Source organism: Emys orbicularis, chromosome 3 (genome assembly GCF_028017835.1).
Source record: "Emys orbicularis isolate rEmyOrb1 chromosome 3, rEmyOrb1.hap1, whole genome shotgun sequence".
NCBI lineage: Eukaryota > Metazoa > Chordata > Testudines > Emydidae > Emys > Emys orbicularis.
In genome coordinates this window covers 167,683,478-167,710,890 of record NC_088685.1, presented here as the reverse complement: position 1 = coordinate 167,710,890, position 27,413 = coordinate 167,683,478, and the positions used below count along the sequence as shown (strand labels likewise).

At 42.0% G+C, this 27,413-nt stretch overlaps 1 protein-coding gene across 2 annotated transcripts in view; it reads right to left on the bottom strand.

Annotated features, from left to right (window-relative positions):
* The window catches only part of GPATCH2 (G-patch domain containing 2), a 181,921-nt gene that overhangs the window by 22,964 nt on the left and 131,544 nt on the right, over nt 1–27,413 (bottom strand). For both annotated transcript variants that reach the window (XM_065401688.1, XM_065401690.1), the window contains exons 7-8: nt 14,429–14,468; nt 11,126–11,196 (exon numbers count right to left, since the gene is read on the bottom strand). In XM_065401688.1, the coding sequence (XP_065257760.1) occupies nt 11,126–11,196; nt 14,429–14,468 (111 nt within the window). The remainder of the gene's footprint in view (nt 1–11,125; nt 11,197–14,428; nt 14,469–27,413) is intronic.

Below are 27,413 nucleotides of genomic sequence, written 5' to 3'. Positions count from 1 at the left end.
TCAGTATAATGTGCCACCAATAGCAAAATTCCATGAAAAAATATATTGCAGATATTTGTAGCACAAAGTTTGAAAATGTTTCAAAGTTTCAAACTGTAGCACAGTTTGAAAATCAATATTTTAAAACCAAAATTCCAAGAACAAGTAGGCACTATGAACAAATTGCTTGCCACATGGAATTAGAAGAATTGATGCAATTTTAAATGCAAAAATAGGGTATACCATCTGTGTTTGCTTTTGTATTTATATTATCTAAATCCTAAAGTCAAAATCAAAGATAAAAAAATTAGGACAATCAAGCGATTAAAAAATTAATCGTGATTAATCATGCTGTTAAACAATAATAGACTAACATTTATATAAATATTTTTGGATGTTTTCCACATTTTCCAATATATTGATTTCAATTACAACACAGAATACAAAGTGTACAGTGCTCACTTTATATTTATTTTTTATTACAAATATTTGCACTATAAAAATAAAAAATAGTATTTTTCATTTCACTTAATACAAGTACTGTAGCGCAATCTCTATCATGAAAGTTGAACTTACAAATATAGAGTTATGTACAAAAAATAACTGCATTCAAAAATAGAACCATGTAAAACTTCAGAGCCTACAAGTCCACTCAGTCCTACTTCTTGTTCAGCCAATCACTGAGGGTATGTCTACACTACCCGTTGGACTGGTGGGCAGCGATCAATCCAGCGGGGGTCAATTTATCATGTCTAGTCTAGATGTGATAAATCGACCCCCGAGCGCTCTCCTGTCGACTCCTGTACTCCACCGCTGCAAGAGGCGCAGGCAGAGTCGACGGGGGAGCGGCAGCAGTTGACTCACCGCGGTGAAGACACCACGGTAAGTCGATCTAAGTACATCGACTTCAGCTGAAGTTGCATAACTTAGATCGATCCCTCCCCCCCCAGTGTAGACCAGGCCTCAAACACGTTTGTTTGCATTTGCAGGAGATAATGCTGCCCGCTTCTTGTTTACAATGTCACCTGAAAGTGAGAACAGGCGTTCTCATGGCACTGTTGTAGCTGGCGTTGCAAGATATTTATGTGCCAGATGCACTAAAGATTCATATGTCCTTTCATGCTTCAACCATCATTTCAGAAGACGTGTCCATGTTGATGATGGGTTCTGCTCGATAATCATCCAAAGCAGTGCAGACCAACGCATGTTCATTTTCATCATCATGAGTCAGATGTCACCAGAAGAAGGTTGATTTTCTTTTTTAGTGGTTTGGGTTCTGTAGTTTCCGCATCAGAGTGTTGCTCTTTTAAGACTTCTGAAAGCATGCTCCACATCCTGTCCTGATCAGATTTTGGAAGGCACTTGAGATTTTTAAATCTTGGGTTGAGTGCTGCCGCTATCTTTAGAAATCTCACATTGGTACCAGGAGCGGCGCCAGGGTTTTTGCCACCCTAGGCGGCAGCGCTCCTCCTCTGAGCATTCGGCGGCGGTGGGTCCCGGAGCGAGTGAAGGACCCGCCGCCGAATTTCCACTGAAGATCCAGAGCGGAAGGACCCCCCGCTGCCGAATTTCCGCCGAGGGCAGCAAAATGCCACCCCCCAAATCCTGCCGCCCTAGGCGACCGCCTAGGGTCGCCTAGTGGAAGTGCCGGCCCTGATTGGTACCTTCTTTGCGTTTTGTCAAATCTGCAGTGCAAATATTCTTAAAACCAACAACATGCTGGGTCGTCATCCGAGACAAATTTAATTAATGCATATTCTTTTTTTAACGAGCCTCATCAGCATGGAAGCATGTCCTCTGGAAAGGTGGCCGAAACATGAAGGGGCATACAAATGTTTAGCACATCTGACACGTAAATGCTTTGCAAAGCCGGCTACAAAAATGTCATGTGAATGTCTGTTCTCACTTTCAGTGACATTATACAATGTCTCACTGACGCTGTAAATAATAAGCAGGCAGCATTATCTCCCATAAATGTAAACAAACTTGTTTCTCTTAGTGATTGGCTGCACAAGAAGTAGGACTGAGTGGACTTGTAGGCACTAAAGTTTTACATTGTTTTATTTTTGAGTGCAGTTATGTAACAAAAAAAAATCTACATTTGTAAGTTGCTCTTTCATGATAAAGAGATTGCACTATGGTACTTGTATGAGGTGAATTTTTACAGTGAAAGTATTTGTAATAAAAATAATATAAAGTGAGCACCGTACACTTTGTATTCTGTGTTGTAATTGAACTAAATATATTTGAAAATGTAGAAAAACATCCAAAATATTTTATATATTTCAATTGGTATGCTATTGTTTAACAGTGCAATTAAAACTGAGATTAATCGCAATTTTTTTTATTTGTGATTTTTTTTTGAGTTAATCGTGTCAGTTAATTGCGATTAATTGACAGCCCTAAAAAAAAATAATTCCTGGGTTGCAGCCTCTGGTGCTAATTTTCAGAAACTCCATATATAGTTATAAACCACTAAAAAAAGTGTACGTTACTAGTAAGATGTGCAGCCTCTTGACTAGACTCTTGCTGCTGTAATTAGGATTGTCTGTAAAATTTACCAAAAGTGTTTATAGCAATCTTTTTCAATTATTAATAAAAAGAAATTGGCAAAATAATTTTGTATTTACAGCTACACACTCACTCTGAAACCTGTCTGAAATGGGCCACTCTCATTACCACTTCAAAAGTTATTTTTCCTCCCTTCGTATCCTGCTGTTAATTGAATTGTCTCGTTAGACTGACCTTATACTTGGTAAGGCAACTCACATCTGTTTAAGTATTTATACCTGCTCCCGTATTTTCCACTCCATGCATCTGATGAAGTGGGTTCTAGCCCATAAAAGCTTATGCCCAAATAAATTTGTTAGTCTCTAAGGTGCCACAAGTACTCCTCGTTCTTTTTATAGAAAATTATATATATTATATAGAAATATAGAACATTCATTTCTAACTCTTACTTACGAGGATGAGAGTATACCTTCCAAGAGTTATCACGTTTTTTTTTTTTTAACAAAAAACAACAAAAAACACTGCTTAGATGAAATCAGAATTCCACCCTAGATCTAGTTACTCACTTTACAAACTCTGAAGCTTTTTCCTCAGACTTGGTTATAAGAATGACATCAACAACATAACACAGATTGCAGCATCTGCCTCTACCAGTGTGAAGACCATTACATTAACCATCAAAAGTGATGCACTTTTTTTCTTTTTATTAAATGTTAAACAGATGTGATAGTAGCATTGTTCTATGTCAAACTCCTTTCATATCAAGCCAATCTGTTCAGCATGCAACTTTAAACATAAGAGTGACATTTGTTTTAATGGAGTATTAGCACAATTTAACTATGAATGGGAAAATATTAATATTTCTTGTCAGTGGACTATCTCATCACCACCTACAGTACTCTAACACTTGTCTTCACATTGTCTTTTTCCAGCATTTCTGAGACTTAATTCAAGTTCACCGGAATGAAGCAAGTCTCTATTGGCATCACGTTCAGCAAATCCAAATGGAAATGAAGTCCAATTCCACAGTATATGCCACAGCACCCAATCTCCAGAGACCAATGGACTTTAACTGTGAACTAAAAGTCTTTAAAAAAAATCCGTATTAGAGGTTTACTGTCCTCAGAAAGGATAATGCATTGTTTTTTCTTCTTTCTAATTAGTAATTTAAGCATATGTTCAGCATTTAACTCTAAACGTTTGCCTTTTCCCCAAGCTCTAAGACAGCTGTCCAAGACGTGAATGCCAGAAAACATTTAAATATCAACATCTGTTGAATTATGTTAATTTAGTGTAATATAATTGGGCATGAGTTGGAATTGATCAAAAGTATATGAATTAGACAAAGGCAAATCCAAACCAATATCCTGGTGCACAAACAAGTCAACAAAGAGTGCTAGGAAAGAAAAATTCTGTTTTAACAAAATTAAAACAGATCATTCAAGACTATAGCTTTCCTCACAAAGAAATACCACCATTTTGTACTTTTCATCATGGGAAACTCCTGTGTCTACAATACTGGAACCTGCTGAGACAGAGGACTTGGAATGATTTGTAATGAAAAAGTCATGTTGAAAGAATGACTCTTAAAATGTCCATAAAAGGGTATTATGATGACTATGAAGGAAAACCTAACTTAATTTGTTTTAGAAGTGAAGAATGAGAAGATATACTCTATGATCAAGAGAGTTCACTCAACTGATTTTAGATTACAGAATTCTAAACATAACATATATTATGATATTTATGTCAAGTAATTAAAAAAAGATGGATATGGTTCATATTTAAGTATCTGTGAAATGCGGTTAGCAAAGAGATTATGTTATTGAAGTAGAATGTTGTTACAGGATAATGGTCTCCTGCTGTTTCAGAAATTCCAAGGCAAACAAACCCTTTTGCTCTAACCAGGAAAAGGGATTTTGTGCCAACATTCTTAACATGAATTTCCATTACACCGAAGGTATATCTACACTTTGCGCTGGGGGTGTAATTCCCAGCTTGAGGAGACATACCCCCACTAGCTCTGAATGAGCTAGCATGCTAAAATTAGAGTGTAGGCATAGTGGCGTGAGGGGTTAGCTGTCCAAGTATGTACTTAACATCTCTGATGGGCGTGTACACACATGTCAGTTGCACATGGTGTTGGGGCCACTGGATCTGCATTGACTATGAATCCCATGGCTAGCCTCCATCCTTGTGTTTGGTGCTGGTGCAGGGCAGGCATAGAGACCCTTTCTGTGGTGTGTAGGGGATTAGCAGGAACTCCTATGTGAACATTTGCTCAAGTTTCCCAGCACAGCTCCTAGACAATGGTGAAATAGTGTCGAGGGTCTTGACTAGCCCTCTTCAGCACAAGTGAGTTTTACTCTTAGACTTTAAGGGTCAGATTTTCAAAACTGCTTACCTTCCACTATTTGTGTAGATCACGGTAAAATGCTCGATATGGCTAAAGCACTAGTACTGAGGAGCTGCTTGCGGAATCCACAGTTAAAGCTCAATTGAGTTTTACACTCAAAGCAAGAATTTAACCACTTTCTTATATATAAAGAATACAGTGCATCGTCCCCCAAATGACAGCATGTTTACTTGGTAAAATCCCAGAAAATTTATTCTCTGCCCAATCACATCCATTAATTAGTTTATGAGTTCCAATTAATTAAAAATATGTTATTTAAGAAATTAAGCACTCAATATCAGATGATTTTTATTTCTCATGCTATCTTATTAATGGAAGAACAGAGACTGTTCAAAGTTTCCATATAGCTAAAACTTATTGAAATATTATACGTGGGCTATATTCCAAGGTTTTTAAAAAAGGGATTAAAGTTCATTTTTATTATTCTTTTTAACGGAAAGTTTCTTTTACTGCAGTGCCTGACAAATAATATTCTACTACAGAGAATTCCATGAAAAACTGCTCCTTTTCAAAATGGCCACAATCTTCTATTTTTCTCAATTAGACTGAATCCTACCTGCCACAGAGAAAGTGGTAGCCATTGATAGTATACCATGCCATCATCGTCTCTGAGGGTGACACCATGAGGAAAAATGTAGTGTCTTTAAAAATCATTTTAATTTAATCTGCAACTAGAAACACTATTATGTATATGCAATAACCATACAATAATATTAATGTCACAAAAAGAAGAGTTAAGATTGTCTGAGTGCTTTAGCTATCTGTTTCTATCTTAACATACACCTTTAAGTTTAACCTTAATTCTCAATTTACTGTATTTGTAGTGGATTGTATTTGAATTACTACAACATCTCTGTAATTTTTTATACTTTAATTATGGATATATATTAATCTTAACTCCAGTTGAATGTATTTTTGTTGGGAATATAAATAAATGTGTAGGATGACAACAGTGAATAATTATAGTATAAAATATACCAATTCTTAGATATATTGATATAAAGCTATGTGTTCATTTTCCTGTACAGTGTCTAAAAACAGACAGAGTTCACATCTTCTGGTACAGTAATTTCATTCCACAAAAGCCACATTAAACAATTATAGTTCTTGTAATTAACCAGTAGTCTAATGTACAGTTTTCTTATCCCAATCTATTAACAGCTGCTCAAAAAATGTAGTAATTAATGGTTTCATTTATTTTTGGCAAACCTGCAACACGACAAATAGTTTTGTATCTGCTGCAAATTAGGACTCCTTCCCAAACAACAGATGACATGGTGGGAAAAAGGGAGCAGACAGCATCCTTGCACATCTTTGTCTCTTTAGAAGATCAAATAAAGAGCAGCTGTAATTCTATTTGTCACATCTGTGTAACAAAATACAGTGATCTGTATCATCAGATGAAACTGAATGAGTTCTGTTCAAATGTAAATGGGGATTTTCTTTCTGACCTGATGGAAAGGAGGCTGAACTCAATATTTCTACATCTCAAGCAAAAATATGCTTTTCAAATCTCTGATCACATTTTGTGTAAATGTTCTCAATTTAGAACCCTCCATTTCATTATTAATTTACACAGAATTCCAAAATAAAATAAAATCACAAAAATATAATGTAGATGATGCGTTATTTTTTCCAACCTATCCAAAATATTTAGAAGTCTGGACAGGACTGAGATTTGAAAGGGTTGGTGGGTTACAGAAAATCTGGAAAATGTATGCTCAATATTCTTATTAACATTTATCATGTATCATTATGTGACATTTTTCTTTCATACTATCCACCATGTCTCTTTCCCCACATTTCCCCAGCTTCCATCCTTAACAGGCTTCCCTCTTTTAGGGATGTGAAGAGACCTGTTTCAGGCTGTGCTGTTTCCTGTGGCCTTCAGGAACAGCAGATTTCCCAGAAAAGAGGAACAACAGATAGACTCAGGCCCCTGAGTGCTTGTCCTTTTTTTTTTTTCTTTTTTCTCAGGAGGTACAGATGTCAGCACTTCTACATTAGTGATGGAAAAGAACTGAGGGCCAGGAAATGTGTTTTGTTCTTAAAAATACAGAGTTCACACAATCTCTGGGAACCAGTGATGAATGATCAAGTTATTTTATCATATCTGGAAAAGTGGCAGCAAATCTTGTCTTGTTTTTTCCTTCAACCTCTCAATACAGGTACATACCATAAATCCCATTTATAATACTATGAGCCAGAAGAAAAAAACCCGATTGAATAATTATTGCACTTTATGTACAGATACTTTAAAAAATAATGAAGACCATTATAAATAATGAAAATTATTCTAGAAGTTGAAGTACTTTGGCTGTCTGTAATTTTGTTTTCCTAATCAATAAATTACAGCATAGACTAACTCTTCTAGGGCTATGTAAGACAAAAAAACAAAAAAAAGGAGATCTTAAATTTGGTAATCTGTCAATAAGAACGGCCACATTGCATCATACAAATGGTTAATCTAGCCCAGAATCCTGTCTTCTGATAGTGCTTCAGAAGGAATGGACACAACAGGGCAATTATCGAGTGATCTATCCCCTGTTGTCAAATCCCAGCTTCTGAGAGTCAGGAATTTAGGGACACCTGAAGCATGCAACCGCTTGCTTGGTCCATGATCATTTTGCCTAATAGCTATTGGTGGACCTATCCTCCAAAAACTTATCTAACTTTTTTTTTGAGTTATATACAGGCATTCACAACATCGTTTGGCAACAAGTTCCACAGGTTGACTGTGTGTTGTGTGAAGAAGTACTTTCTTTTGTTTGTTTTAACTGCTGCCTATTAATTTCATCAAGTGACCCCTAGTTCTTGTGTTATGTGAAGGGGTAAATAACACTTCCCTATTCACTTTCTCCATACCATTCATGATTTTATAGATCCTACCATATGCCCCTTAGCTGTCTCTTTCTTAAACGGAACAGTCCCAGTCTTGCTTTGAGGCTATATTTAATGTACATAGGGGTTGAAACTCATCTTCATTTTTAAATTTTAATGTTTGTTATCTCTATTATGAGCAACCCAATATACTTAAGCTCCTCCAGAAAGTATCAACACTACTGCACAGAAAAAAAGACCGTAATAGACCGATTGAGTGCTTATCCCTTCTTACCTTCCTCATACAGTTCTGGAGTAAATTATTCCACAATTCATTGATCTAGTGCAATGTAGGTCGCTAATCTTTACTTTTTTCCACATGCTGAGACAAGAACTGTGGTCACTCATCCAGAAGGTGTAAGAAAAGTCAAGGCAAACATAAAAAAGTATTAAGAGAAAATGTCTTTCAGAACACCAATAAAAAAAAAAAATATTCACATGACTAGAAATAAGCCAGTGTGGAAACTACACAAAGAAATACATTTTGCAACTCCAGACTTGCAATAAGAAGAACAGATATAGCTTTAATGATTAAAAGGCGTAGGCAATAGTTTGGTTACACTTGTGGTTCGTTCTTAAAAATGTTTAAGAGACCAAATAACCAAGCTTAGCCACAGTAAAATATGAAAACGAGACAGGCATATCTTCCTTCCAGGAAACAATTCTTATCTTACACAGAAGTTGCATTTATAGTAATATAGTAGTATAGTTGTAGTTATAGCTAGTAGTATTTATAGCATGATTTTACAAGTTACAAAAAATTTTAGGAGTCACTAAAATCCAACCCACCAGTTTGTAACATTTCCTTAACTTGTTGTTTTGTTCTGTACTTTTCTAATATCTGTTTTGGATACTACAGTCCAAACCAGTTAGGCCCAGAGGTACATCCCAACCTGTGCTAAGAAACATCAATCATGTATCTTGGCTTTGACAGGCTTCCTATTTTCTAATGCCAAAGCTGATTTGAGCTTTACAAAGCATTGTGGGATACTTGACATGGGTGAACAGAATTGTAGGGAGAGTATAATACATTTAGTTAACATAACTTTCCAATTTTTTATATTTATATATAATAGTAATACTGTGCACATAATACCCATTAATGTGGCATATACTATGCCCAACATACATGCATTGGCTAGCAGCTTAAAAGTCTAAAGAGTACTGGGTAATAACAATTTTATAAACCCTCAAATGTTTACCATCTGTTGATTTTCTATTATTGTATTTAGCAATAAACCGCAAGACAAGACATTTCTATTGGTCATAGTTATAATTTGTTGTGAGCTTTCTTTAAAAGGAGATTAATCATCTGAATTATAATATCCTTACATGTCAAATGGAATCACTGAAAATGTGCAAAACAATCTTAGAGTGCTTGAGACTTTCAAGTGAGAACGAACACTTGTATTCAACAAAAGATTTAGCTGCATATGCATATAGTAACCTCAAATACAATAGCTTTACTTAGAGTTGTTTTATGATTATGCTAAAGAGTGGACCAAAACCTTTGCTGGTGTAAATTTGTCAAGTTCCATTGGTTTCAAAAGAGCTTTGCTAATTTACAGCTTTTAAAAGGATCTGGCCACATTTGTAAAGATCTGAAAGATCCATTTCAAGATTCCATACACAGGAATGAGACTTCACATTTACTAGAAAGGTACAATTCGGAACTTGCCCTCTCATTAACTTTGTGCATAATATCAGTTCATCTGAATCAATTTTTTTTTTCATAAGCTTGAAAGGAAAGAAATGTTGTTTCTCCACACAGATGGGTGAAGTCGGGAATTTTAAATGCAGCAGCAAGGTGGTGACCTCCCTTCCGGAGGGAATGGCAACTTAAAACTATGTCAAGCTGTAGGAGCTGACTGTACTGCCATGCTGGAAATCCTACCCACTCTATTTATACTGGTAACTTAACCCAATGGATTTCACCGATAAGGATAAGTTATTGTGTGTTTGCAATGTGGTATACATGCTTGCTTTTCACATATATAGTTCTTCCATTTGTTATAACAACTTTTATAAAGGTAAAATATTAAATTGTTAAGATTTTGGATGGTGGCAGGGAAATGAGAATCAGGCCCTAAATATGCATTTATGGAGAGAATTCAGCTCAACGGAAGACAATGTTCTTTACATACTGTTGTTCTAAGCATAAATATGATTTCCGAACTATGCTTACCAGGAAATTGCTTTCAAACATCTTTAAAATAATATTTGTTTACCTTGGAAGACATTTAACAGATGAAAGAGTCTTATAAATTGTGTGAAGATGATGTATAACAGATTCTGCTTTACTGGTGGAACCAACCATTTGGAAGATGTCATCTGAGCTTGCACACAATTAAAATTAAGTATTTTCATATTTAATACTCGTATGATCAAAGTGAATATTTGGTCTCAGACTCCAGCTATTAATAACATCCACTATTTACTAACATGAAAAAAAATGGCTATATCCAAATAACTAAAGATCCTGGACATACTGTGAGGCAGAAAGTTGAAGTCCACGTGCCTATTCTCCTTTAAAAGTGGGATATTACCCAAGTCTTCAACTTATTATTATTGTGTTATTGCCTTTTCAAAAGAACTTATTTGTCATCCCAAATAATACCACTACAAATTAAAATAAAAGTTCTGTGTAAATAATAGGTCTTGTATACAGCAAAGAAAACATTTCTGTAATTTTCTGTTCTATAAAGCAATTCTGTTACAGTGAATATTGGGGAGTGGGGGGATTATGTACTATAAATTTCAAACATATAAAAGCTCTATGAACAGTCACGTACCTGGGAGATTTGATTATGATTTTTTGTCACTGTTTATTACTGCAATGCTTGACATTTTTTTTTTTTTTTTTTTGGGCCAGTGACAAGATTTGTTTTCATAAAGTTTGCTAATCGGGTGTTTTTGGTTTTTTTAACAGGAAAATAACATTTCTAACCATGCTACAAGATTGCACAAACGTTAAGCTATTTTCAATTACCTGTATTATTAAAAAAATGTATACAGTATATAAAGGTAACACAGTAGTTGCTTGACCCTTCGAGTTATACTGCAAAGTCAGGAAACCTACTTGGTCACCCATTTTATCTAGCTGATTAATAAAATTATTAGAATCAGAGTAAATAAGTTACTTTGATACAATTATCAATCCAATCCAATATACAAATGTTGACAAAAGATTAAAATTACAAAGAAGAGGCTATAAAAATGAAGTTACAGATAGAAAAAAAAGCCCATCAAGGATGGAGTCAATCACTACATAAAATTTTGGGAGATAGGAAGTGATAATTAAGTTAGTGATTTTAAAGTATATTTTCACCTTTATCTTACCTGCTAGCTGTTTTTACTGAAATATTTTTCTTGTGTCCTCTCTCAGATCGGTTATCCCGCAGGAGCTGAAGCTACACAAAAAACATTCACAATCGTGTTGGAAACAAAGCCATTTTTTATTTTTAAAAAATGTTATCCTAGCTTTGTCATCTTTTGTGTTTTTATTTTTTAACAGTAAATTAGGTATTATATATTGGATTTTAACAGTGTCACCTATGGAAAGACCATTAGAAATGTTAAAAGTTGGGGACTTCGTACAGTCTTGATAAATTCATGGTTAGTCATTACAGCATTTTAATACAATTTTGTGAAGACACATGTAGAGTTAAGGTTATAATTACATATCCATTAATTTTAAACCCAACATTATTAGAACTTTGTAGGTATAGAAAAAACATTTGAAAGCAAAGAATTTCAGAGTTCCACAAATATTACTCTGACTCTGGACTGTGAAACATTTGAAAGCAATTTGATTTTGATTTGATTTTTAAGAATCATTAATCAATAACTTTCACCTTCAAAACTCTCTTTATTATGAAAAGGGATAGAGAAGCTCCCTTTAAAAAACTTTTCAGATTAGCACTGGTATCTAAACAGTTAAGCAATATTTATAAACTCTGCTGAGACCCAAAAAGTTGAAATTTTCAGAGCAACAACAAAAGCTAAATACCCAATCTTCCTAACATTTTTAGCTATTAGCTAAACCAACCTATTTTTGAAATTTCTCCCAAATAAATACAATGTGAAGACTTTTCCAAAATAAACTACTTCATTATTCAAAATCTCCAGCTGATATGATTCTCCTCAATGTTAGGGTGATGTGGCAATGACACATTTAGAAATAGCTGCAAAATAATTACACAGAAGTGCAAACTAATAGCAAAATAAACTAAAATCATATTTTGAAGGGAAACAAGCCTTCAACAAAGTGCTGAGCCGAACTGAACTGAAGATTCAGCTACACAAATGGCCATAGAGACCTAAGGCAGCACTTCACTGAAGGCAGTCAGAAAAAAATTAGGGGGACACACTTGGGGACTTCACAGTACCAATGCAGAGATGGGCAAGTGCTTCAAATAACCAGTTTTTGTTGTTGAATAATTCACCCACTACATACTTCTATCTTTACTAGCTAATTACATAAGCTCTAATTTAATAGTGTTTACTTCAAAAAATAAATAATTAAACAGAATATTATTATACCATAACAGGTAAAATCTATAGTTATACAACCTGGCCTTCCATAGGAAAATTTCTTTAAGATGCTGCGAGGGTCAAATTTTATTAGTGTTAAACTCATTTTTCTCCCTTCTTTTACAGGTTCTGAAGTGTAGACCCATCACAGATCACTAGTTTCTGTTTCATGTGATGACGTTACATTCACTATATGATTCAGCTACAGTCTGAAAACTTATTAATTTACTAGACCCCCAATGCCATCGCCAAAAGTACAAAAGCTTTCATAATAATTTTACAACCCATAAGGTGAAATTATTTTAAAAATTATAAAATCAGGTATTTTTTTAAATAAAATATTTATTTATTTACCATTACAGGCGTTATTCACATTGCAGGTTTCATGCTGGATGAGATATCACCAGCATAACAGATGCTGGGACACCACTTAGCATGGAAACCTGCATGGCTAGTCTGCATTTCAGAACCTTCAAAAGTAGTACTAAAGGTACAAGTTAAGTTAATTATCAAGTAATTTGAGACATTAAGGATAACAAATGAATTCTTTAAGTTTAAACTGCAACTCACTACGTGTTACTTGTTACAATCCGTAAATCTGACAATGTTAAAATGCTAGTGTGTTTCTTCCACAAGAAATAAAAGTTTCAAAATGATGTGAGGTAAATATCATATAAAGTTATCTGTGTAGCTGTTAAATGTCAGCCAGCATATCATAATATGTATTATAATACTTTCACAATTTACAGCTAAAACTGAAATTCATTTTTTTTTCACGCTGTCAGGCTTGAGGAAGTATGTTTAGTTGAGAGACTGAGTCTGTTTTTGAGTTTGAAAGAAGGGGAAGAAAAGCAGATATGCTGATTTAACTCTGAGCTATCAAAGCTAGTGGAGTTCAGAATGGCCCTAAAAACATGATGAATTTTCTTGTATCTTACTGCGTTACTTATTGCTTTCTATGATGCTTAAAATCTATTTGCTAGAACTTAGTTGGTGTAAATCAGCATAGATCCACTGAAATCAATTGAGCTACATCAATTTGCTGCAGCTTAAGATATGACCCAATGAGTTACTCTAGAGGCTTGATGTACTACTGATGTATTCAGTTACTTTTCCTGAGTGTTTGAAAAGAACTAATTTGTTCAAGATACAAAAGGGAAAGGCTTATTTACACAAAGTTCTTGTTCTGTCAATAACTTATTGCTTTGCCATGCATATAACTAAGCATTTTTCAAAGTCTGAAAGGAAGGTCATCAGTTAAGCAACACTCCACTATTCAAATGTAAGTGTTTTCTTGTTAAATTCGCTGATCTTAAGTATGAGGTAATCAACATACAACTTGTGAGATTCTGTGCAGTTTCCAGGGGAACAGGAGGGCTATGATTGCTTTAAGCTATCTCTGTGCCATCCTGAGCTGGGGCTACTCCCCTGATAAAATTTGGACAGCCCTGCACTCCTGTCTAAATTACAGCAGACACTCTGGGCTACTCAGCTGGTCATAACACTGTCTGGAATCCCCGCAGTCGTTGCGGCCCTGCCTCCACACATCCCCAGCATGCCCCCTACATTGAAGCTCATGAGCTTATGTCTGCCTTCTGCAGGTTATGCACCAGGAGAATCCTCACCTGGCAGGATTTAACACCCCCTTTATACCCATCTGACCCTTTTACCTAGAGTAACAGAGAAGAGTGGGGTGTGGATTTCATCCTACAAGTCTGTTCTTACACAGTTTTGAATTTCTTAAATACTGTGGAAAATGTCAGGTGTTCCCCATTTTATAGAAGCATTAAGACGACAGTTTCAGAGAAACACTGGCACTATTGTTAATAACAAACTGGTTATCAGGATAATATATTCTGAAATCTTAAACTGGTAATAAAACTGACCTGTGATGCTTATCTAGTATCATTTGGCACGCCAGCTTATTAACCAAAAGACCTTTTGAAATACTTAGCTGCTAAGTTTTTTAAGTAGCTTGCAAGGAAAAATGGAATTAAGGCCGCTTTGCTTCTTATGTATTAAAATACTGACCCAATAGTTTTGGAGTAGAGATAGTTAAATTCCTTCTAATATATGAAGTAAACTGTTCTTGATCAAAGTGGTTCTTACCTGGCTATGTTCCTTCCTAGCCCCAGGGCTAAACCAGTGGCTGTGGGAGAAAAGGAAAAGAAGGGTTTAGCAATATAACTACATAAAGCACGTGCTGTCATATGACCAGTTTGTGCGTGCTTTTGGGTATTTTATTGTCCACCAGGAAAATATAGCCTTCGGCTATGCTTTATTTTAATGGGATATTTTATGGAACTCTCAAAGTCTGTTACAGTTTTGATAGGAATGTAAGAATGCACTCGCTCTGCAAATTTCCGCTTCTTAGGCAAACTGAGTAGCCATTAGCTTTACATTTAATTATGTTCTATTAAATTAATTTAATTCGTAAATGCTAACATTTTACATGTCTTAATCTGCATATTGAAATATATGCTATTAATAACAATTTAATGCTATCCTTATTACTGAAGTGTAAACTTTTAATTATTAGAGTTTAACAGATCTATAAGCACTGAGGGCTAACTGGTATATGTTAGCATATTAGCATTTTACCAATTGAGGCTTGGATTTGAATTCTATCTTAAGTTGTAAATGGACATAAATTTGGTGGTCTCATGGCTCAAAACTGTCACGTAACTTGGCATTACTGACAATCTTTTACTTTACAGAGGCAAAACACTAGAATAGTAGGAGGGCTGCAGGTCATGAATGAAATATAGGATGAGCTAGCACAGTGACTTCCCACACTGTATCCACTGGGGGTTTTAAACTGGCTTTTACGTTCACCAAGATCTGAAAAAGGCTGCAGGCCTCCAAATGTGACTACAGTGGCATTACACTGGGATTTAACAGCTGCTGTTGGGGGCAAATCTCAGATCTAGGAAAAAGAAAAAAAAAGCAGAAGAGCACCTGGAACTACACCCCCCCTTTCCCTGCCTCACTATATTGCTCCTTGATCTTGGGGGAAGGGCAACTGTGATAAATGAAGCGGGGTCGGGGGTTGGGGGAGGAAGCTCCCTTGCCAGCCAGCTAGCTATAAAGTCCCTCTTGGTGGCTGCTTGCTTTACCTGTAAAGGGTTAAAAAGTCCCCCAGGTAAAGAAAAGGGAGTGGGCACCTGACCAAAAGAGCCAATGGGAAGGCTAGAACTTTTTAAAATTGTGAAAAAAGCTTTCCCTTTGTGTTCTGTGTTGTTCTCCAGAGAGAGGGGAACAGAGCAAAGTCAGGGCTATGACTATGCTGTAAAAAGCTTTTTGCCAGGTATGGAAATCATCAGATTATACTTAGAACTACCCAAATATGTAAGTAGATTAGGAAATGTCTAGAAAGATGCAATTAGATTTATTTCTTTTATTTTCTGTGGACTCCTCTGTGCTAACCCCAGATGCTTGTTTGTTTGTTTGTTTGTAACCTTTAAGCTGAACCCCCAAGAAAGCTATTTTGGGTGCTTAATTTTTGGAATTGCTCTTTTAAAATCTAGCAAAAACCTAAGTTCCAGATGTATTTTCTTTTTGTTTTTAATAAAATTTACCTTTTTTAAGAACAGGATTAGATTTTTGGTGTCCTAAGAGGTTTGTGCACATGTTGTTAAATTAGCTGGTGGCAACAGCTAATTTCCTTTGTTTTCTTTCTCAGCTCTTCCCCGGAGGGGGAGATGGGGGTGAAAGGACTTGAGGGTACCCCACAGGAAGGAATTCCCAAGTGCGCCTTCCTGGGATCTGAAAAAGGGGTTTGCATTTGGGTGGTGGCAGCGTTTACCAAGCCAAGGTCAGAGAAAAGCTGTAACCTTGGGAGTTTAATACAAGCCTGGAGTGGCAAGTATTAATTTTTAAAATCCTTGCGGGCCCTCACCTTCTGCACTCGAAGTGCCAGAGTGGGGAATCAGCCTTGACAGAAACATAGTTCAATGCATTAAAATAATACATAGAAACACCACCACACTCTTTGTAAATGTGGTTGTACTGTTCTAGCTGCGAATGGCAATATTGTATAATCAAAAAGAGTGTGTTTTCAAAATGAACCCTTGAAGTACTCAATGGAAAAGTTCCTCAGGCCATGTTTACTTAAAAACTCCTATTTTTGAACATCTCCATCACCATGCTCAGATTTCTCACATTGCTGCAGTTACTAAGTAATGACAGGCCATGGATTCTCCCGCCAGAAGCTACACAGGACACAAGAAGATTCTTGAAGACTCAAGTCAGTCTATCAGTGGAAGCAGCAGTGTAGGAATCTGTAGAAGGTATTCAGTCATGTTACCAGACATTGGGTGTTGAATCAAACATATTGCTAAAATGTAAACTGTGTCTTCACAGAATTAAATGGATCACTAACTGAAAAACAATACTAGTTATTTCTAACCCTGTTTATGGGCCGCTAAACAGTGAATAATTTAATGTCTTGTCCACTCTGATTTCTAAAAGGGTTAATTTAAATATAGTTTAACAGTATAACAGTTTTAAATTGAACTCTCTCCAAACCCAGGTAGAGCAACCTCAGAACCCCTCTAAATACAGTTCGGTTAATGGATTTGCAGGAAAAGTAGTGTCCCTGGAAATTTTTGTATTGTCTTCAAATGCCCGGTTCGTTTGACACTCTGAAAGTACTGAATATGCTGCATACTGTGGGATTGCTTGGGAAGACTGAGTGTTCTGTAGTAAACCCTGAAAGCCTGTACCATAGCATCTAGCACAATGGGCCCTGATCATGACTGGCTCATAGACTCAGATTTTAAGGTCAGAAGGGACCATTGTGATCATCTAGTCTGACCTCCTGCCCATTGCAGGCCTCAGAACTTAACCCACCCTGTAATAGACCTGTAACCTCTGGCTGAGTTATTGAAGTCCTCAAATCATGGTTTAAAGACTTCAAGTTACAGAGAATCCACCATTTACATTAGTTTAAACCTGCAAGTGACCCATGCCTCATGCTGCAGAGGAAGGTGAAAAAACCTCCACGGTGTCTGCCAATCTGACCGGGGGGAAGGGGGGGGGGGAGAATTCCTTCCTGTCCTCAAATATGGTGATCAAGTGGCCATTGTAATATAAATCAATAATACCCCAGCTACTTTTTCTACTTTTATAGTGGAGAGAGAAAAAAAGCAAGGAACTGGACAGTGAGAGACTGAATTTGCACTCATAGAACAGGTGGAGGGGAGGGTGTGTGAAAAGAGAGAGAGAGAGAATGCACGCATGTGTGAGTTAACATAATAGAAGAAAGGTCAGAGCCTTCTCAGCCCAAGCTGTGCAGGAGTCCATGAATACAAGTTACTTCTATTCATAAATAGCAAAAATCAACAGTGAGGCCCCATATTTAGAGGTAAAAAACCCCTTTCCTGCTAGCATAACTATCAGGAACTGTTGTGTTTACCCAAACACTAAGGCCTGGTCTACACTAGGAGTTTATGTCGAATTTAGCACCGTTACATCGAATTAACTCTGCACCCGTCCACACCACGAAGCTATTTAGTTTGACATAGAGGTCTCTTAAATTCGACTTCTGTACTCCTCCCCAACGAGGGGAGTAGCGCTAAATTCGACATGGCCATGTCGAATTAGGCTAGGTGTGGATGGAAATCGACGGTAATAGCTCCGGGAGCTATCCCACAGTGCACCACTCTGTTGACGCTCTGGACAGCAGTCCGAGCTCGGATGCTCTGACCAGCCACACAGGAAAAGCCCCGGGAAAATTTGAATTCCTTTTCCTGTCTGGGCAGTTTGAATCTCATTTCCTGTTTGGACATCGTGGCGAGCTCAGCAGCACTGGCAACGATGCAGAGCTCTCCAGCAGAGATGGCCGTGCAATCTCAGAATAGAAAGAGGGCCCCAGCATGGACTGATCGGGAAGTCTTGGATCTGATCGCTGTGTGGGGCGATGAGTCCGTGCTTTCCGAGCTGCGATCGAAAAGATGGAATGCAAAGATCTACGAGAAGATCTCTAAAGCCATGGCAGAGAGACGATACAGCCGGGATGCAACGCAGTGCCGCGTGAAAATCAAGGAGCTGAGACAAGGCTACCAGAAGACCAAAGAGGCAAACGGACGCTCCGGATCCCAGCCCCAGACATGCCGTTTCTACGAGGCACTACATTCCATCCTAGGTGCGGCCGCCACCACTACCCCACCACTGACCGTGGACTCTGAGGATGGGATATTGTCGATGGCCGGTTCCTCGGAGATGTTAGCGGACGGGGAAGATGAGGAAGGAGATGAGGAGGACGAGGCAGTCGACAGCGCTTACAACGCTGATTTCCCCGACAGCCAGGATCTCTTCATCACCCTTACAGAGATCCCCTACCAACCGTCCCCAGGCGTTAACCCGGACACAGAATCAGGGGAAGGATCAGTCAGTAAGTGTTTTAAACATGTAAACATTTATTTTTAACAGAACAGGAATATTAACAATATTAACAATGGATTTTTCATGATTACTTTGCCCTAGGCGCTTCACGTTTCAGTCCTTGGCAGTGTAACTACTGAAAAAAAATCTAACAATGTTCGGTTTAGCATGATTGTTTTGCCCTAGGCGCTCTACTGTTTAGTCCCTGCCAGTGCAGCTACAGTAAAATCCGGTCCATATGTCCGGGGATAGAGCAGAAATCCTCCTGGGACATCTCCACGAAGCTCTCCTGGAGGTAATTGGAAAGCCTTTGCATCAGGTTCCTGGGGAGAGCGGCCTTATTGGGTCCTCCGTGGTAGGAAACGTTTCCGCGCCAGGAGACAAGCAAGTACTCGGGGATCATAGCCTTGCAGAGCATGGCGGCATACGGCCCTGGTCTTTGCAGGCTTTCCCGAAGCATCCTTTCTTTCTCGGTCTCTGAAATCCTCATCAGAGTGATGTCGCTCATGGTGACCTGCTTTGAATTAGGTAGGGGAATGTTAGTATTGGAACTGCTTGCCTGTTCCTTTACAGAACTGTAACCGGCGGTTTACAGCCACGCGGTGGAGGCGGGAGAGGGGCAGCATACAGGGATCTTTCCCTGGGACAGCCGCGAGGGGGTGGGACGGGGCAGAGTTCATGCTTGCCGGATTGCTGGCAGCAGGAACTGGCCAACGCTAGGAGCATTGCTTTGAACGTGAAAGGAGGCCAGTGCTATTATTAAAGTTTTAAGCAGCCACAAGTCTACGGCTTACCATGTCAGCCTGTTACCCAAATTCCGCTGTCCTGTCCCGCTTGTCTGATCTGCACTGCAAGACCCCAGGCACTGAATGCGAAGGCCGAAAATTTGACCTTGTCCTGAGTGCACATGTGATAGGTGCTGTGCATGGTCTTGTTCACAGAGAAAGACTATGTTCTTTGTTCAACCAAAAATTTATCTTTCTGAGGAATTCACTCCCTTTTTCCCATCCCACAGCTGCGACTGTCTCCCGAAATACCCTGGCATCACAGTCCCAGAGGCTAGCGCAGATTAGGCGTAGGAAGAAGAGGACACGGGAGGACATGTTCTCGGAACTTATGGGCTGCTCCCGAGCCCAGGCAGCCCAGCAGACCCAGTGGAGGGAGAACTTGTCCCAAATCCACCGATCACACATGGAACGGGAGGAGAGGTGGCGGCAGGAAGACCAGCAGGCGACTCAAACGCTGCTTGGACTAATGAGGGAGCAAACGGACACGCTCCGGCGCCTTGTGGATGTTCTGCAGGACCGGAGGCAGGAGGACAGAGCCCGGCTGCAGTCTCTAACCGCCCTCCCCCGCCACAAAGTCCCATACCCCCCTCACCCAAAGTCCCAAGAAGGAGGGGCTGCAGAGTCCGTGAAAACTCTCACTCCACCCCTGCAGACTGCTCAAGTACCAGAAGGCTCTCATTCCCCAAAATTTGATAAGTCCTTTCCTTCCCGCCTCACCCAAGCCCCCGTCCCAGTTTCATCCCCCAGTTTCATGTGTAGTTGCTAATAAAAAATAGGTTTCTGTTAATTACTGTTTCCATCATGTTCTTTTAGAGGAGAGTCTGTTTGAAGGGGGGGAAGGGGGTTGGTAATTGGACAGGACAGTCACCTTTACCAGGGTACAGACGCGGGGGCAGGTTCAGCAGCAGGGCACACACACATTGCATTCACTAGTTACCCTGGTCAGTCTGGGAGGTGGTTTTCATGTTCTGGGGGGGGGGGGGGGGGGCTATGTGACTTTGTGGCGGGGGAGGGCGGTTAGAGATCTTATGCAGCGGTCCTTATCCTGGATCACAGAGCCATGCAGCAGGGGATCTGTAACCGTCCTCCCCCTGCCACAAAGTCACATAGCCCCCATACACAGAGTCCCGAACAGGAGGGGTGGCAGGCTCCGTTGAAACAACCAGTCCACCAGTGCGGAGCCTGTCATTCCTGGAGTTTAGAAGCGTCCTTTGCATCACTAGACTACACCCGCTCCCCACCACAGTCTGCGTCCCAGGTTCAACACTTTCCCGCGAAAACAGTAATAAAGAAAACGGTGTTCATTAACAAATTTCAAGTGATTTTATTTTTAAACGTGTGTTGGAAGGGGGGGAACGGGGTAAACGGGGTATGTAACTGGAGAGGATAGTGAACATTTACTGGGTAAAGAAACGGGGGCAGGTTCAGCTTCTCTGTAAACAAACTTAATAGTCACAGGTTACCCTGCTCACTCAGGAACCTAGCTTTCAAAGCCTCCCGGATGCACAGCGCGTCCCGCTGGGCTCTTCTAATCGCCCGGCTGTCTGGCTGGGCGTAATCAGCAGCCAGGCTATTTGCCTCAACCTCCCACCCCGCCATAAAGGTCTCCCCCTTGCTCTCACAGAGATTGTGGAGCACACAGCAAGCTGCAATAACAATGGGGATATTGGTTTCGCTGAGATCAGAGCGAGTCAGTAAGCTTCTCCATCTCCCCTTGAGACGGACAAAAGCACACTCCACCACCATTCTGCACTTGCTCAGCCGGTAGTTGAAGAGTTCTTTTTCAGTGTCCAGGGCGCCTGTATAGGGCTTCATGAGCCAGGGCATTAGCGGGTAGGCTGGGTCCCCGAGGATGACTATAGGCATCTCCACATCCCCAAGAGTTATTTTGTGGTCCGGGAAGTAAATACCTTCCTGCAGCCGTCTAAACAGACCAGAGTTCCTGAAAACACGAGCGTCATGAACCTTGCCCGGCCATCCGACGTTGATGTTTGTAAAACGTCCCCTATGGTCCACCAGTGCTTGCAGCACCATTGAAAAGTAGCCCTTTCGGTTAATGTACTGGCTGGCCTGGTGGTCCGGTCCCAGGATAGGGATGTGAGTTCCATCTATAGCCCCACCGCAGTTTGGGAATCCCATCGCGGCGAAGCCATCTATGATGACCTCCACGTTTCCCAGGGTCACTACCTTTGAGAGCAGTAGCTCAACGATTGCGTTGGCTACTTGCATCACAACAACCCCCACGGTAGATTTGCCCACGCCAAAGTGGTTCGCGACTGACCGGTAGCTGTCCGGCGTTGCAAGCTTCCAGAGGGCTATGGCCACTCGCTTCTGGACAGTCAGGGCTGCTCGCATCCGGGTGTCCTTGCGCTTCAGGGCAGGGGACAGCAACTCACAAAGTTCAAGGAAAGTTCCCTTATGCATGCGAAAGTTTCGCAGCCACTGTGATTCATCCCAGACCTGCAGCACTATGCGGTCCCACCAGTCCGTGCTTGTTTCCCGGGCTCAGAATCGCCGTTCCACAACATCAACATGACCCATTGCCACCATGATGTCCTCGGCGCGGGGTCCCGTGCTTTGTGACAGGTCTGTGCCACTCTCAGACTTCAGGTCCTCACCGCGCTGCCGTAGCCTCCTCGCCCGATTTCTCAGCATCTGCCTCTGGGAAAGGTGGATGATAAGCTGTGAGGTGATGACAACGGCCATAACTGCAGCGATGGTCGCAGCGGGCTCCATGCTCGCAGTGCTGTGGCGTTCGGGCTGTCACTGACCAGAAAAGTGCGCAAACTGATTTCCCGCCGGCGCTTTCAGGGAGAGAGGGCGGTGGTGACGGTTGGATGACGACAGTTACCCAAAACCACCCTCGACACATTTTTTTCCCCAGAAGGCATTGGGGGCTCGACCCAGAATTCCAATGGGCAGCGGGGACTGCGGGAACTGTGGGATAGCTGCCCACAGTGCACCGCTTCCAATGTCGACGCTTGCCCCGTTAGTGTGGACTCACAAAGTCGAATTACTGTCCTTAGTGTGGACACACACGTTCGACTTTGTAATATCGATTCCACATATTCGATTTAAGTAAAATCGAACTACTCTCGTAGTGTAGACATACCCTAAGAGGAGGTTACTTATCTGTAACTGGAGGTTCTTTGTGATATGTGGTCCCTATCTGTATTTCACTGTGGGGTTACGCATGTGCACTGTGTGCCCAGAGCCGGAGAATTTGAAAATAGTGTCTGTTGGTCCACGCCTGAACTCTGGCTCACCTCATGCCTCTGAACGAGGGGATAAAGGGTGGGATGGACCAACTACTTGATAAGATTCGAAGCAGAGGGGAAGGGGGGCAGGTAGTGGAATATAGATTGGGACCACACATTTCAAAGTACCTCCAGTTACAGGTAAGTAACCACCTCTTCTTCGAGTGATGGTCCGTATTGTATTCCACTATTAGTGATTGGCAAGCAATACCTAAGTAGGAGAAGGGTGTGAGGATATAGGCAGTAGGGCTGAGTGGAGTACCACCGTCCCAAAAAGGCATCAGCAAAAGAGTCCTGCACTAGGGCATAATGTCTTGCAAATATGTGAACGAAGCCTCACATGGCCGCTTTACATATGTCCAGGAGGGGTACCTCCTGACAAGATGCCATAATTGTTGCTTCACTCTAGTGGAATGAGCTCTTACCCCATTGTGGGGACTGCAGGGTGGGATTTGAAAGCTGACAGCAGAGGAGAATGCAGCTAGAGATCCATTTGGAGATTCTCTGGATGGAGATGACATGCCCTCTGACTCTTTCTGTTATGGCAACAAACAGTCTCAGGGATTTGTTTTCTGTAGGTAGAAACCCAAGGCTCACTGAACATCAAGAGAGTGGAGTCTTCGTTCCTCTGTGGAAGCGTGTGATTTTGGGAAGAACACAGGAAAGTGAATGGATTGGGTTAAGATGAAATTCCAAAACTACTTTGGGGTGAATTTGGGGTGTAGACATAAAGAAACCGAATCCTTATGGAATATAGTGTATAGAAGATATGACGGCACTTCAATTTCACCAACCCTTCTCACTGAGGTAATGGCTACAAGAAAAGTGACCTTCGCTGAAATGAGAGACATGGAGCAAGTAGCCAAAGGCTGAAAGGAAGGAGGGGGTCTTGTGAGTACTGAGAGAATAAGGTTCAGGGCTCACAGAGGAACAGGGTTCTGAGTAGGTGGGAAGGTTCTTATTAGGCCTTTACAGAATCTGTTGATCAGCGGATGTGTGAAGACAGAGTAGCCGTGAGAATGTAGCTGGTATGTGCTGATCGCCATGAAGTGGACTCGCAAGGAGCTGATAGACAAACCTGGTGTTTTCAGAAATAGGATATAGTCCAAGATGAGAGGAATATCTGTAATCTCTGGGAGAACACCTCCTTGTTGTGTCCAAAAAGAGAAGCACTTCCATTTAGCTAGGTAACATTTTCTAGTAGAGTCCTTTCTACTATTAGAGAGAATGTCTCATACAACTTTGGAGCATGAATGTTCTAAGGATGATGCCCACCCAAATACCAAGCCCTGAGAAGTGGAGTGGATGTGGATCGGGGTGCCTGATCTTGCCATTCCACTGGGTCAGGAGCTTGGGGAACGTTAGAAGGATGATTGGTGGTCGTGATGACATGCATAGGAGGTTAGGAAACCAGAACTGTCTGGCCAGAAGGGGGCAATCAGGATGAATCTTGCTTTGTCCTGCCAGATTTTGCACAATACTCATGTTGCACAGAACTCATATTGCAGGAGCAGTAGCGGAGGGAAGGCACAGTTGAACTGATAAGACCAAGTAAGAAGCAGAGCAACACCCTGAGAGTGGTGACCTAGTTCTCCTCTGGAGCAATATGTGGTGCATTTCTTCTTTGCTTGAGAAGCAAACGATCCCTTGTTGGGGTTCCCCATAGATTAAAAATATTGCGCACTACTGAGTGAGGGAGCTCCCACTCTTAATGGCCTTCGGAGGGAATCTGTAAGCACATTTTGCTTCATTGGCAGGTAGGTTGCAGATAGATTGATTTGATTGCTGATACACCAATTCCAGAGACTGACTGCTTCTGCGCAGAGGAAGGGGAATCTTGCTCCTTCCCTGCTTGTTGATGTCAAAGATCGTCGTAATGTTATCTGACATTATAAGGACATGGTGAGCACGGAAGAAAGGACCTGCATGCCTTCTGTACTGCTTGCAACTCCAGAATATTGATGTGCATCCTGGCCTCTGAAGACATCCAGGTTCCTTGTGCTGTGTGGCTGTTCATGGGAGCTCCCCAACCTAACAGGGATGCATCCATAATAATAATCCTGTTCAGAGAGGAAGGGAGAAAAGGGATACCCATACTTGATGAGAATTTGTCCACCACAGCAGGGAAGACAGTATCTTGGCCGGAACTGTCACCATGAGGTTCATGGAATGATGGCTTGGGGAGTATACCGACTGCAGCCAAGTTTGAAGGCAACAAAGATGGAGTCTTGCTAATGTGACGACGTAGGTGCATGAGGCCACGTAAGCCAGGAGAGACACAAACATGTTTTGAGCGATAATTGAGGCTTGCTTGTGACGTGAACTATGATTTTGTTCATGGTCTGGAACCTGTCCTTGGACAGGTATGCTCTTGTGTGGATAGAATTTAAGGTTGCTTTGCTGAAATCCAGAGATTGCGTGGGTGTGAGAACAGATTTTTCCATGTTTATGCTAACTCCCAGTGAAGGGAGAAGGTGCAGCATAATAGAAGTTGATGCATAAGCTTCCTGGCAGAACTTGGCAACATGAAGACAATTGTGGAGGTCGGGGAAGACATTGAGAGCATGACATCGGATGTGGACCGCTACTATTGAGGATATCTTGGTAAAGATTCCAGGGGCAGTCACTATTCTGAAGGGGAATACTCTGTGCTAAAAATGGTCAGAGCCTACTATGAATCTGAGAGACTGTCTGTACATGAAAGTAAGCATCCTTCATATCTAGAGCCATGAACCACATGCCCTTTTCTAAAGATGGAATTATCTCTACCAACATAACCATGACCTTGATGATATAATGGGATCTCCCTAATGATGCATGAAGCCATGACTCCCCGTGCATGATGAAGGGAGAAGCCATAGCTCTAGAAGAGGTATAAGCAGCATCGACTGCAGATTGGAAGGCGGTCCTGGCTATCAGTTTGCCTTCATCTACCAGAGCTTGAAAACTAGCTCTGTACTGTTGGGGAAGGCTGTCATTAAACTCTGCAAACGTGGTGTAGTTCAGGAAATCCTATTTAGCCAGTAGAGCCTGGTAATTGGCTATCCTGTACTGGAGGCTGGATGATGAGAGAACCTTTCTTCCCAGAAGATCCAGGCGTTTGCTCTCTGTCAGCAGGAGTAGACTGGGGATGTTGCTGTCTAGCCCTTTTAGAAGCAGCATGGACCACCAGTGAATTGGGGACAGGGAGAGAAAACAAAAATTCTGCAACCTTGGCTGGCACATAATAATGCTTCTCCGCCCCTTTGGGAGTAGAAGCACAGGTGGGAGTAGTGTGCCAAAGTGTCCTAGCTGGATCCAGTATGGCTTCATTAACAGGGAAAACTATTCTGTTGCGTCTGGAAGCATGCAGGATGTCTAGGAGTTTGTGCTGGGAGTCTTGGATCGCCTCGAGGGGAATCTGAAGCTCTCCAGCAACTCTGCAGAGGTCCTAGAACTGCTTAAAGCAGGCCTGCACAACATGCGGTCCGCGTGGGCTCACTGTGCGGCGCGCGGGCAAGCGGCGGGGTGGGGCTGTCGGGTTTGCCCAGGGCCGGTGCAACCGCTAGGGCCGGTGAACTAGGCAGTCACCTAGGGCGCCCAGTGGTTGGGGGCGTCCAGGATTTTTCCTCCCTCCCCTCCCTTCTCCTCACGCAGAGTGCGGCGCGGCTCATTGGGCATCTGGGCCTGATTTAGCTGCTCCCATTGGCCTTCAGCAGGCAGAGTCCCTCCCCCGCTCCCTCCCTCCCCCGCCTCAGCATCGCAGCACTCTGCGGGGGAGAGGTTGTGTGCTCCGCAGCTTGTTTGGTTTAGCTCCATGTGGAGCGCATGGTGGTAAGGGGAGTCCCGGGGGGCAGTCAGGGACCAGGAGGAAGGTTGGATGGGTCAGGAGTTCGGGGGGTGGGTTGTCATGGGGCGGGGAGTGGTTGGATGGGGCGTGGGAGTCCCAGGGGTCTGTCTGGGGGCGGGGGTGTGGATAAGGGTTGGGGCAGCCAGGGGACAGGTAGGGGGTAGGGTCCTAGGGGGGCAGTTAGGGTGGGGGGGTCTCAGCAGGGGGCAGTCAGGGGACAAGGAGCAGGGGGGGTTTGGAGGTTCTGAGGGGGGTGGGAAGTGGGAGGGAGTGGATGGGGGCAGGGCTCGGGGGGAGGGGGACGCTCTCCCCCCGTCCTTTTATTTGATTGTTGAAAAATGGTAACCCTAAAAAAGCGGTGCCCTGGCTTGGCAGGGAGGAGCCGCCTTCTGGAGGCACTGGAGAGCCAGAGCGTCGGCTTGCAGGGGCGGCGAGCCCCAGCCATGGAGGAGCCGGCGTGGCACAGGGGGGCAGCAGCCCTGCAAAGGCGGTGGCACCGCTAGCGGGGAGCAGCTGCGCCCCCCCGCCCCTCCTGACCAGGCTGCGGCCTGGCACCCCCGCCCCCCAGGGCTCCTGCAGGCTGCAGCAGATGCATGCGGTCGGCAGCCCCCGTGCGCCCCCCTCGCCATGTTCGGGCTTTGCGGCTCCCGGGCATGTGAGTCGCCGGGGCGCGGGGCCCTGAGCCTGCTCCGGGAGGGGCAGCGGCGGTGGTGGCTCACACTCCCGGGAGCCACAGAGCCCGAACATGGAGGGGGCAGCTAGGGGGCGCATGGGGGGCTGGCGCCCACATGCATCCGCTGCAGCTTGCAGGAGCCCCCGGGGGGGGGGGGGGGCGC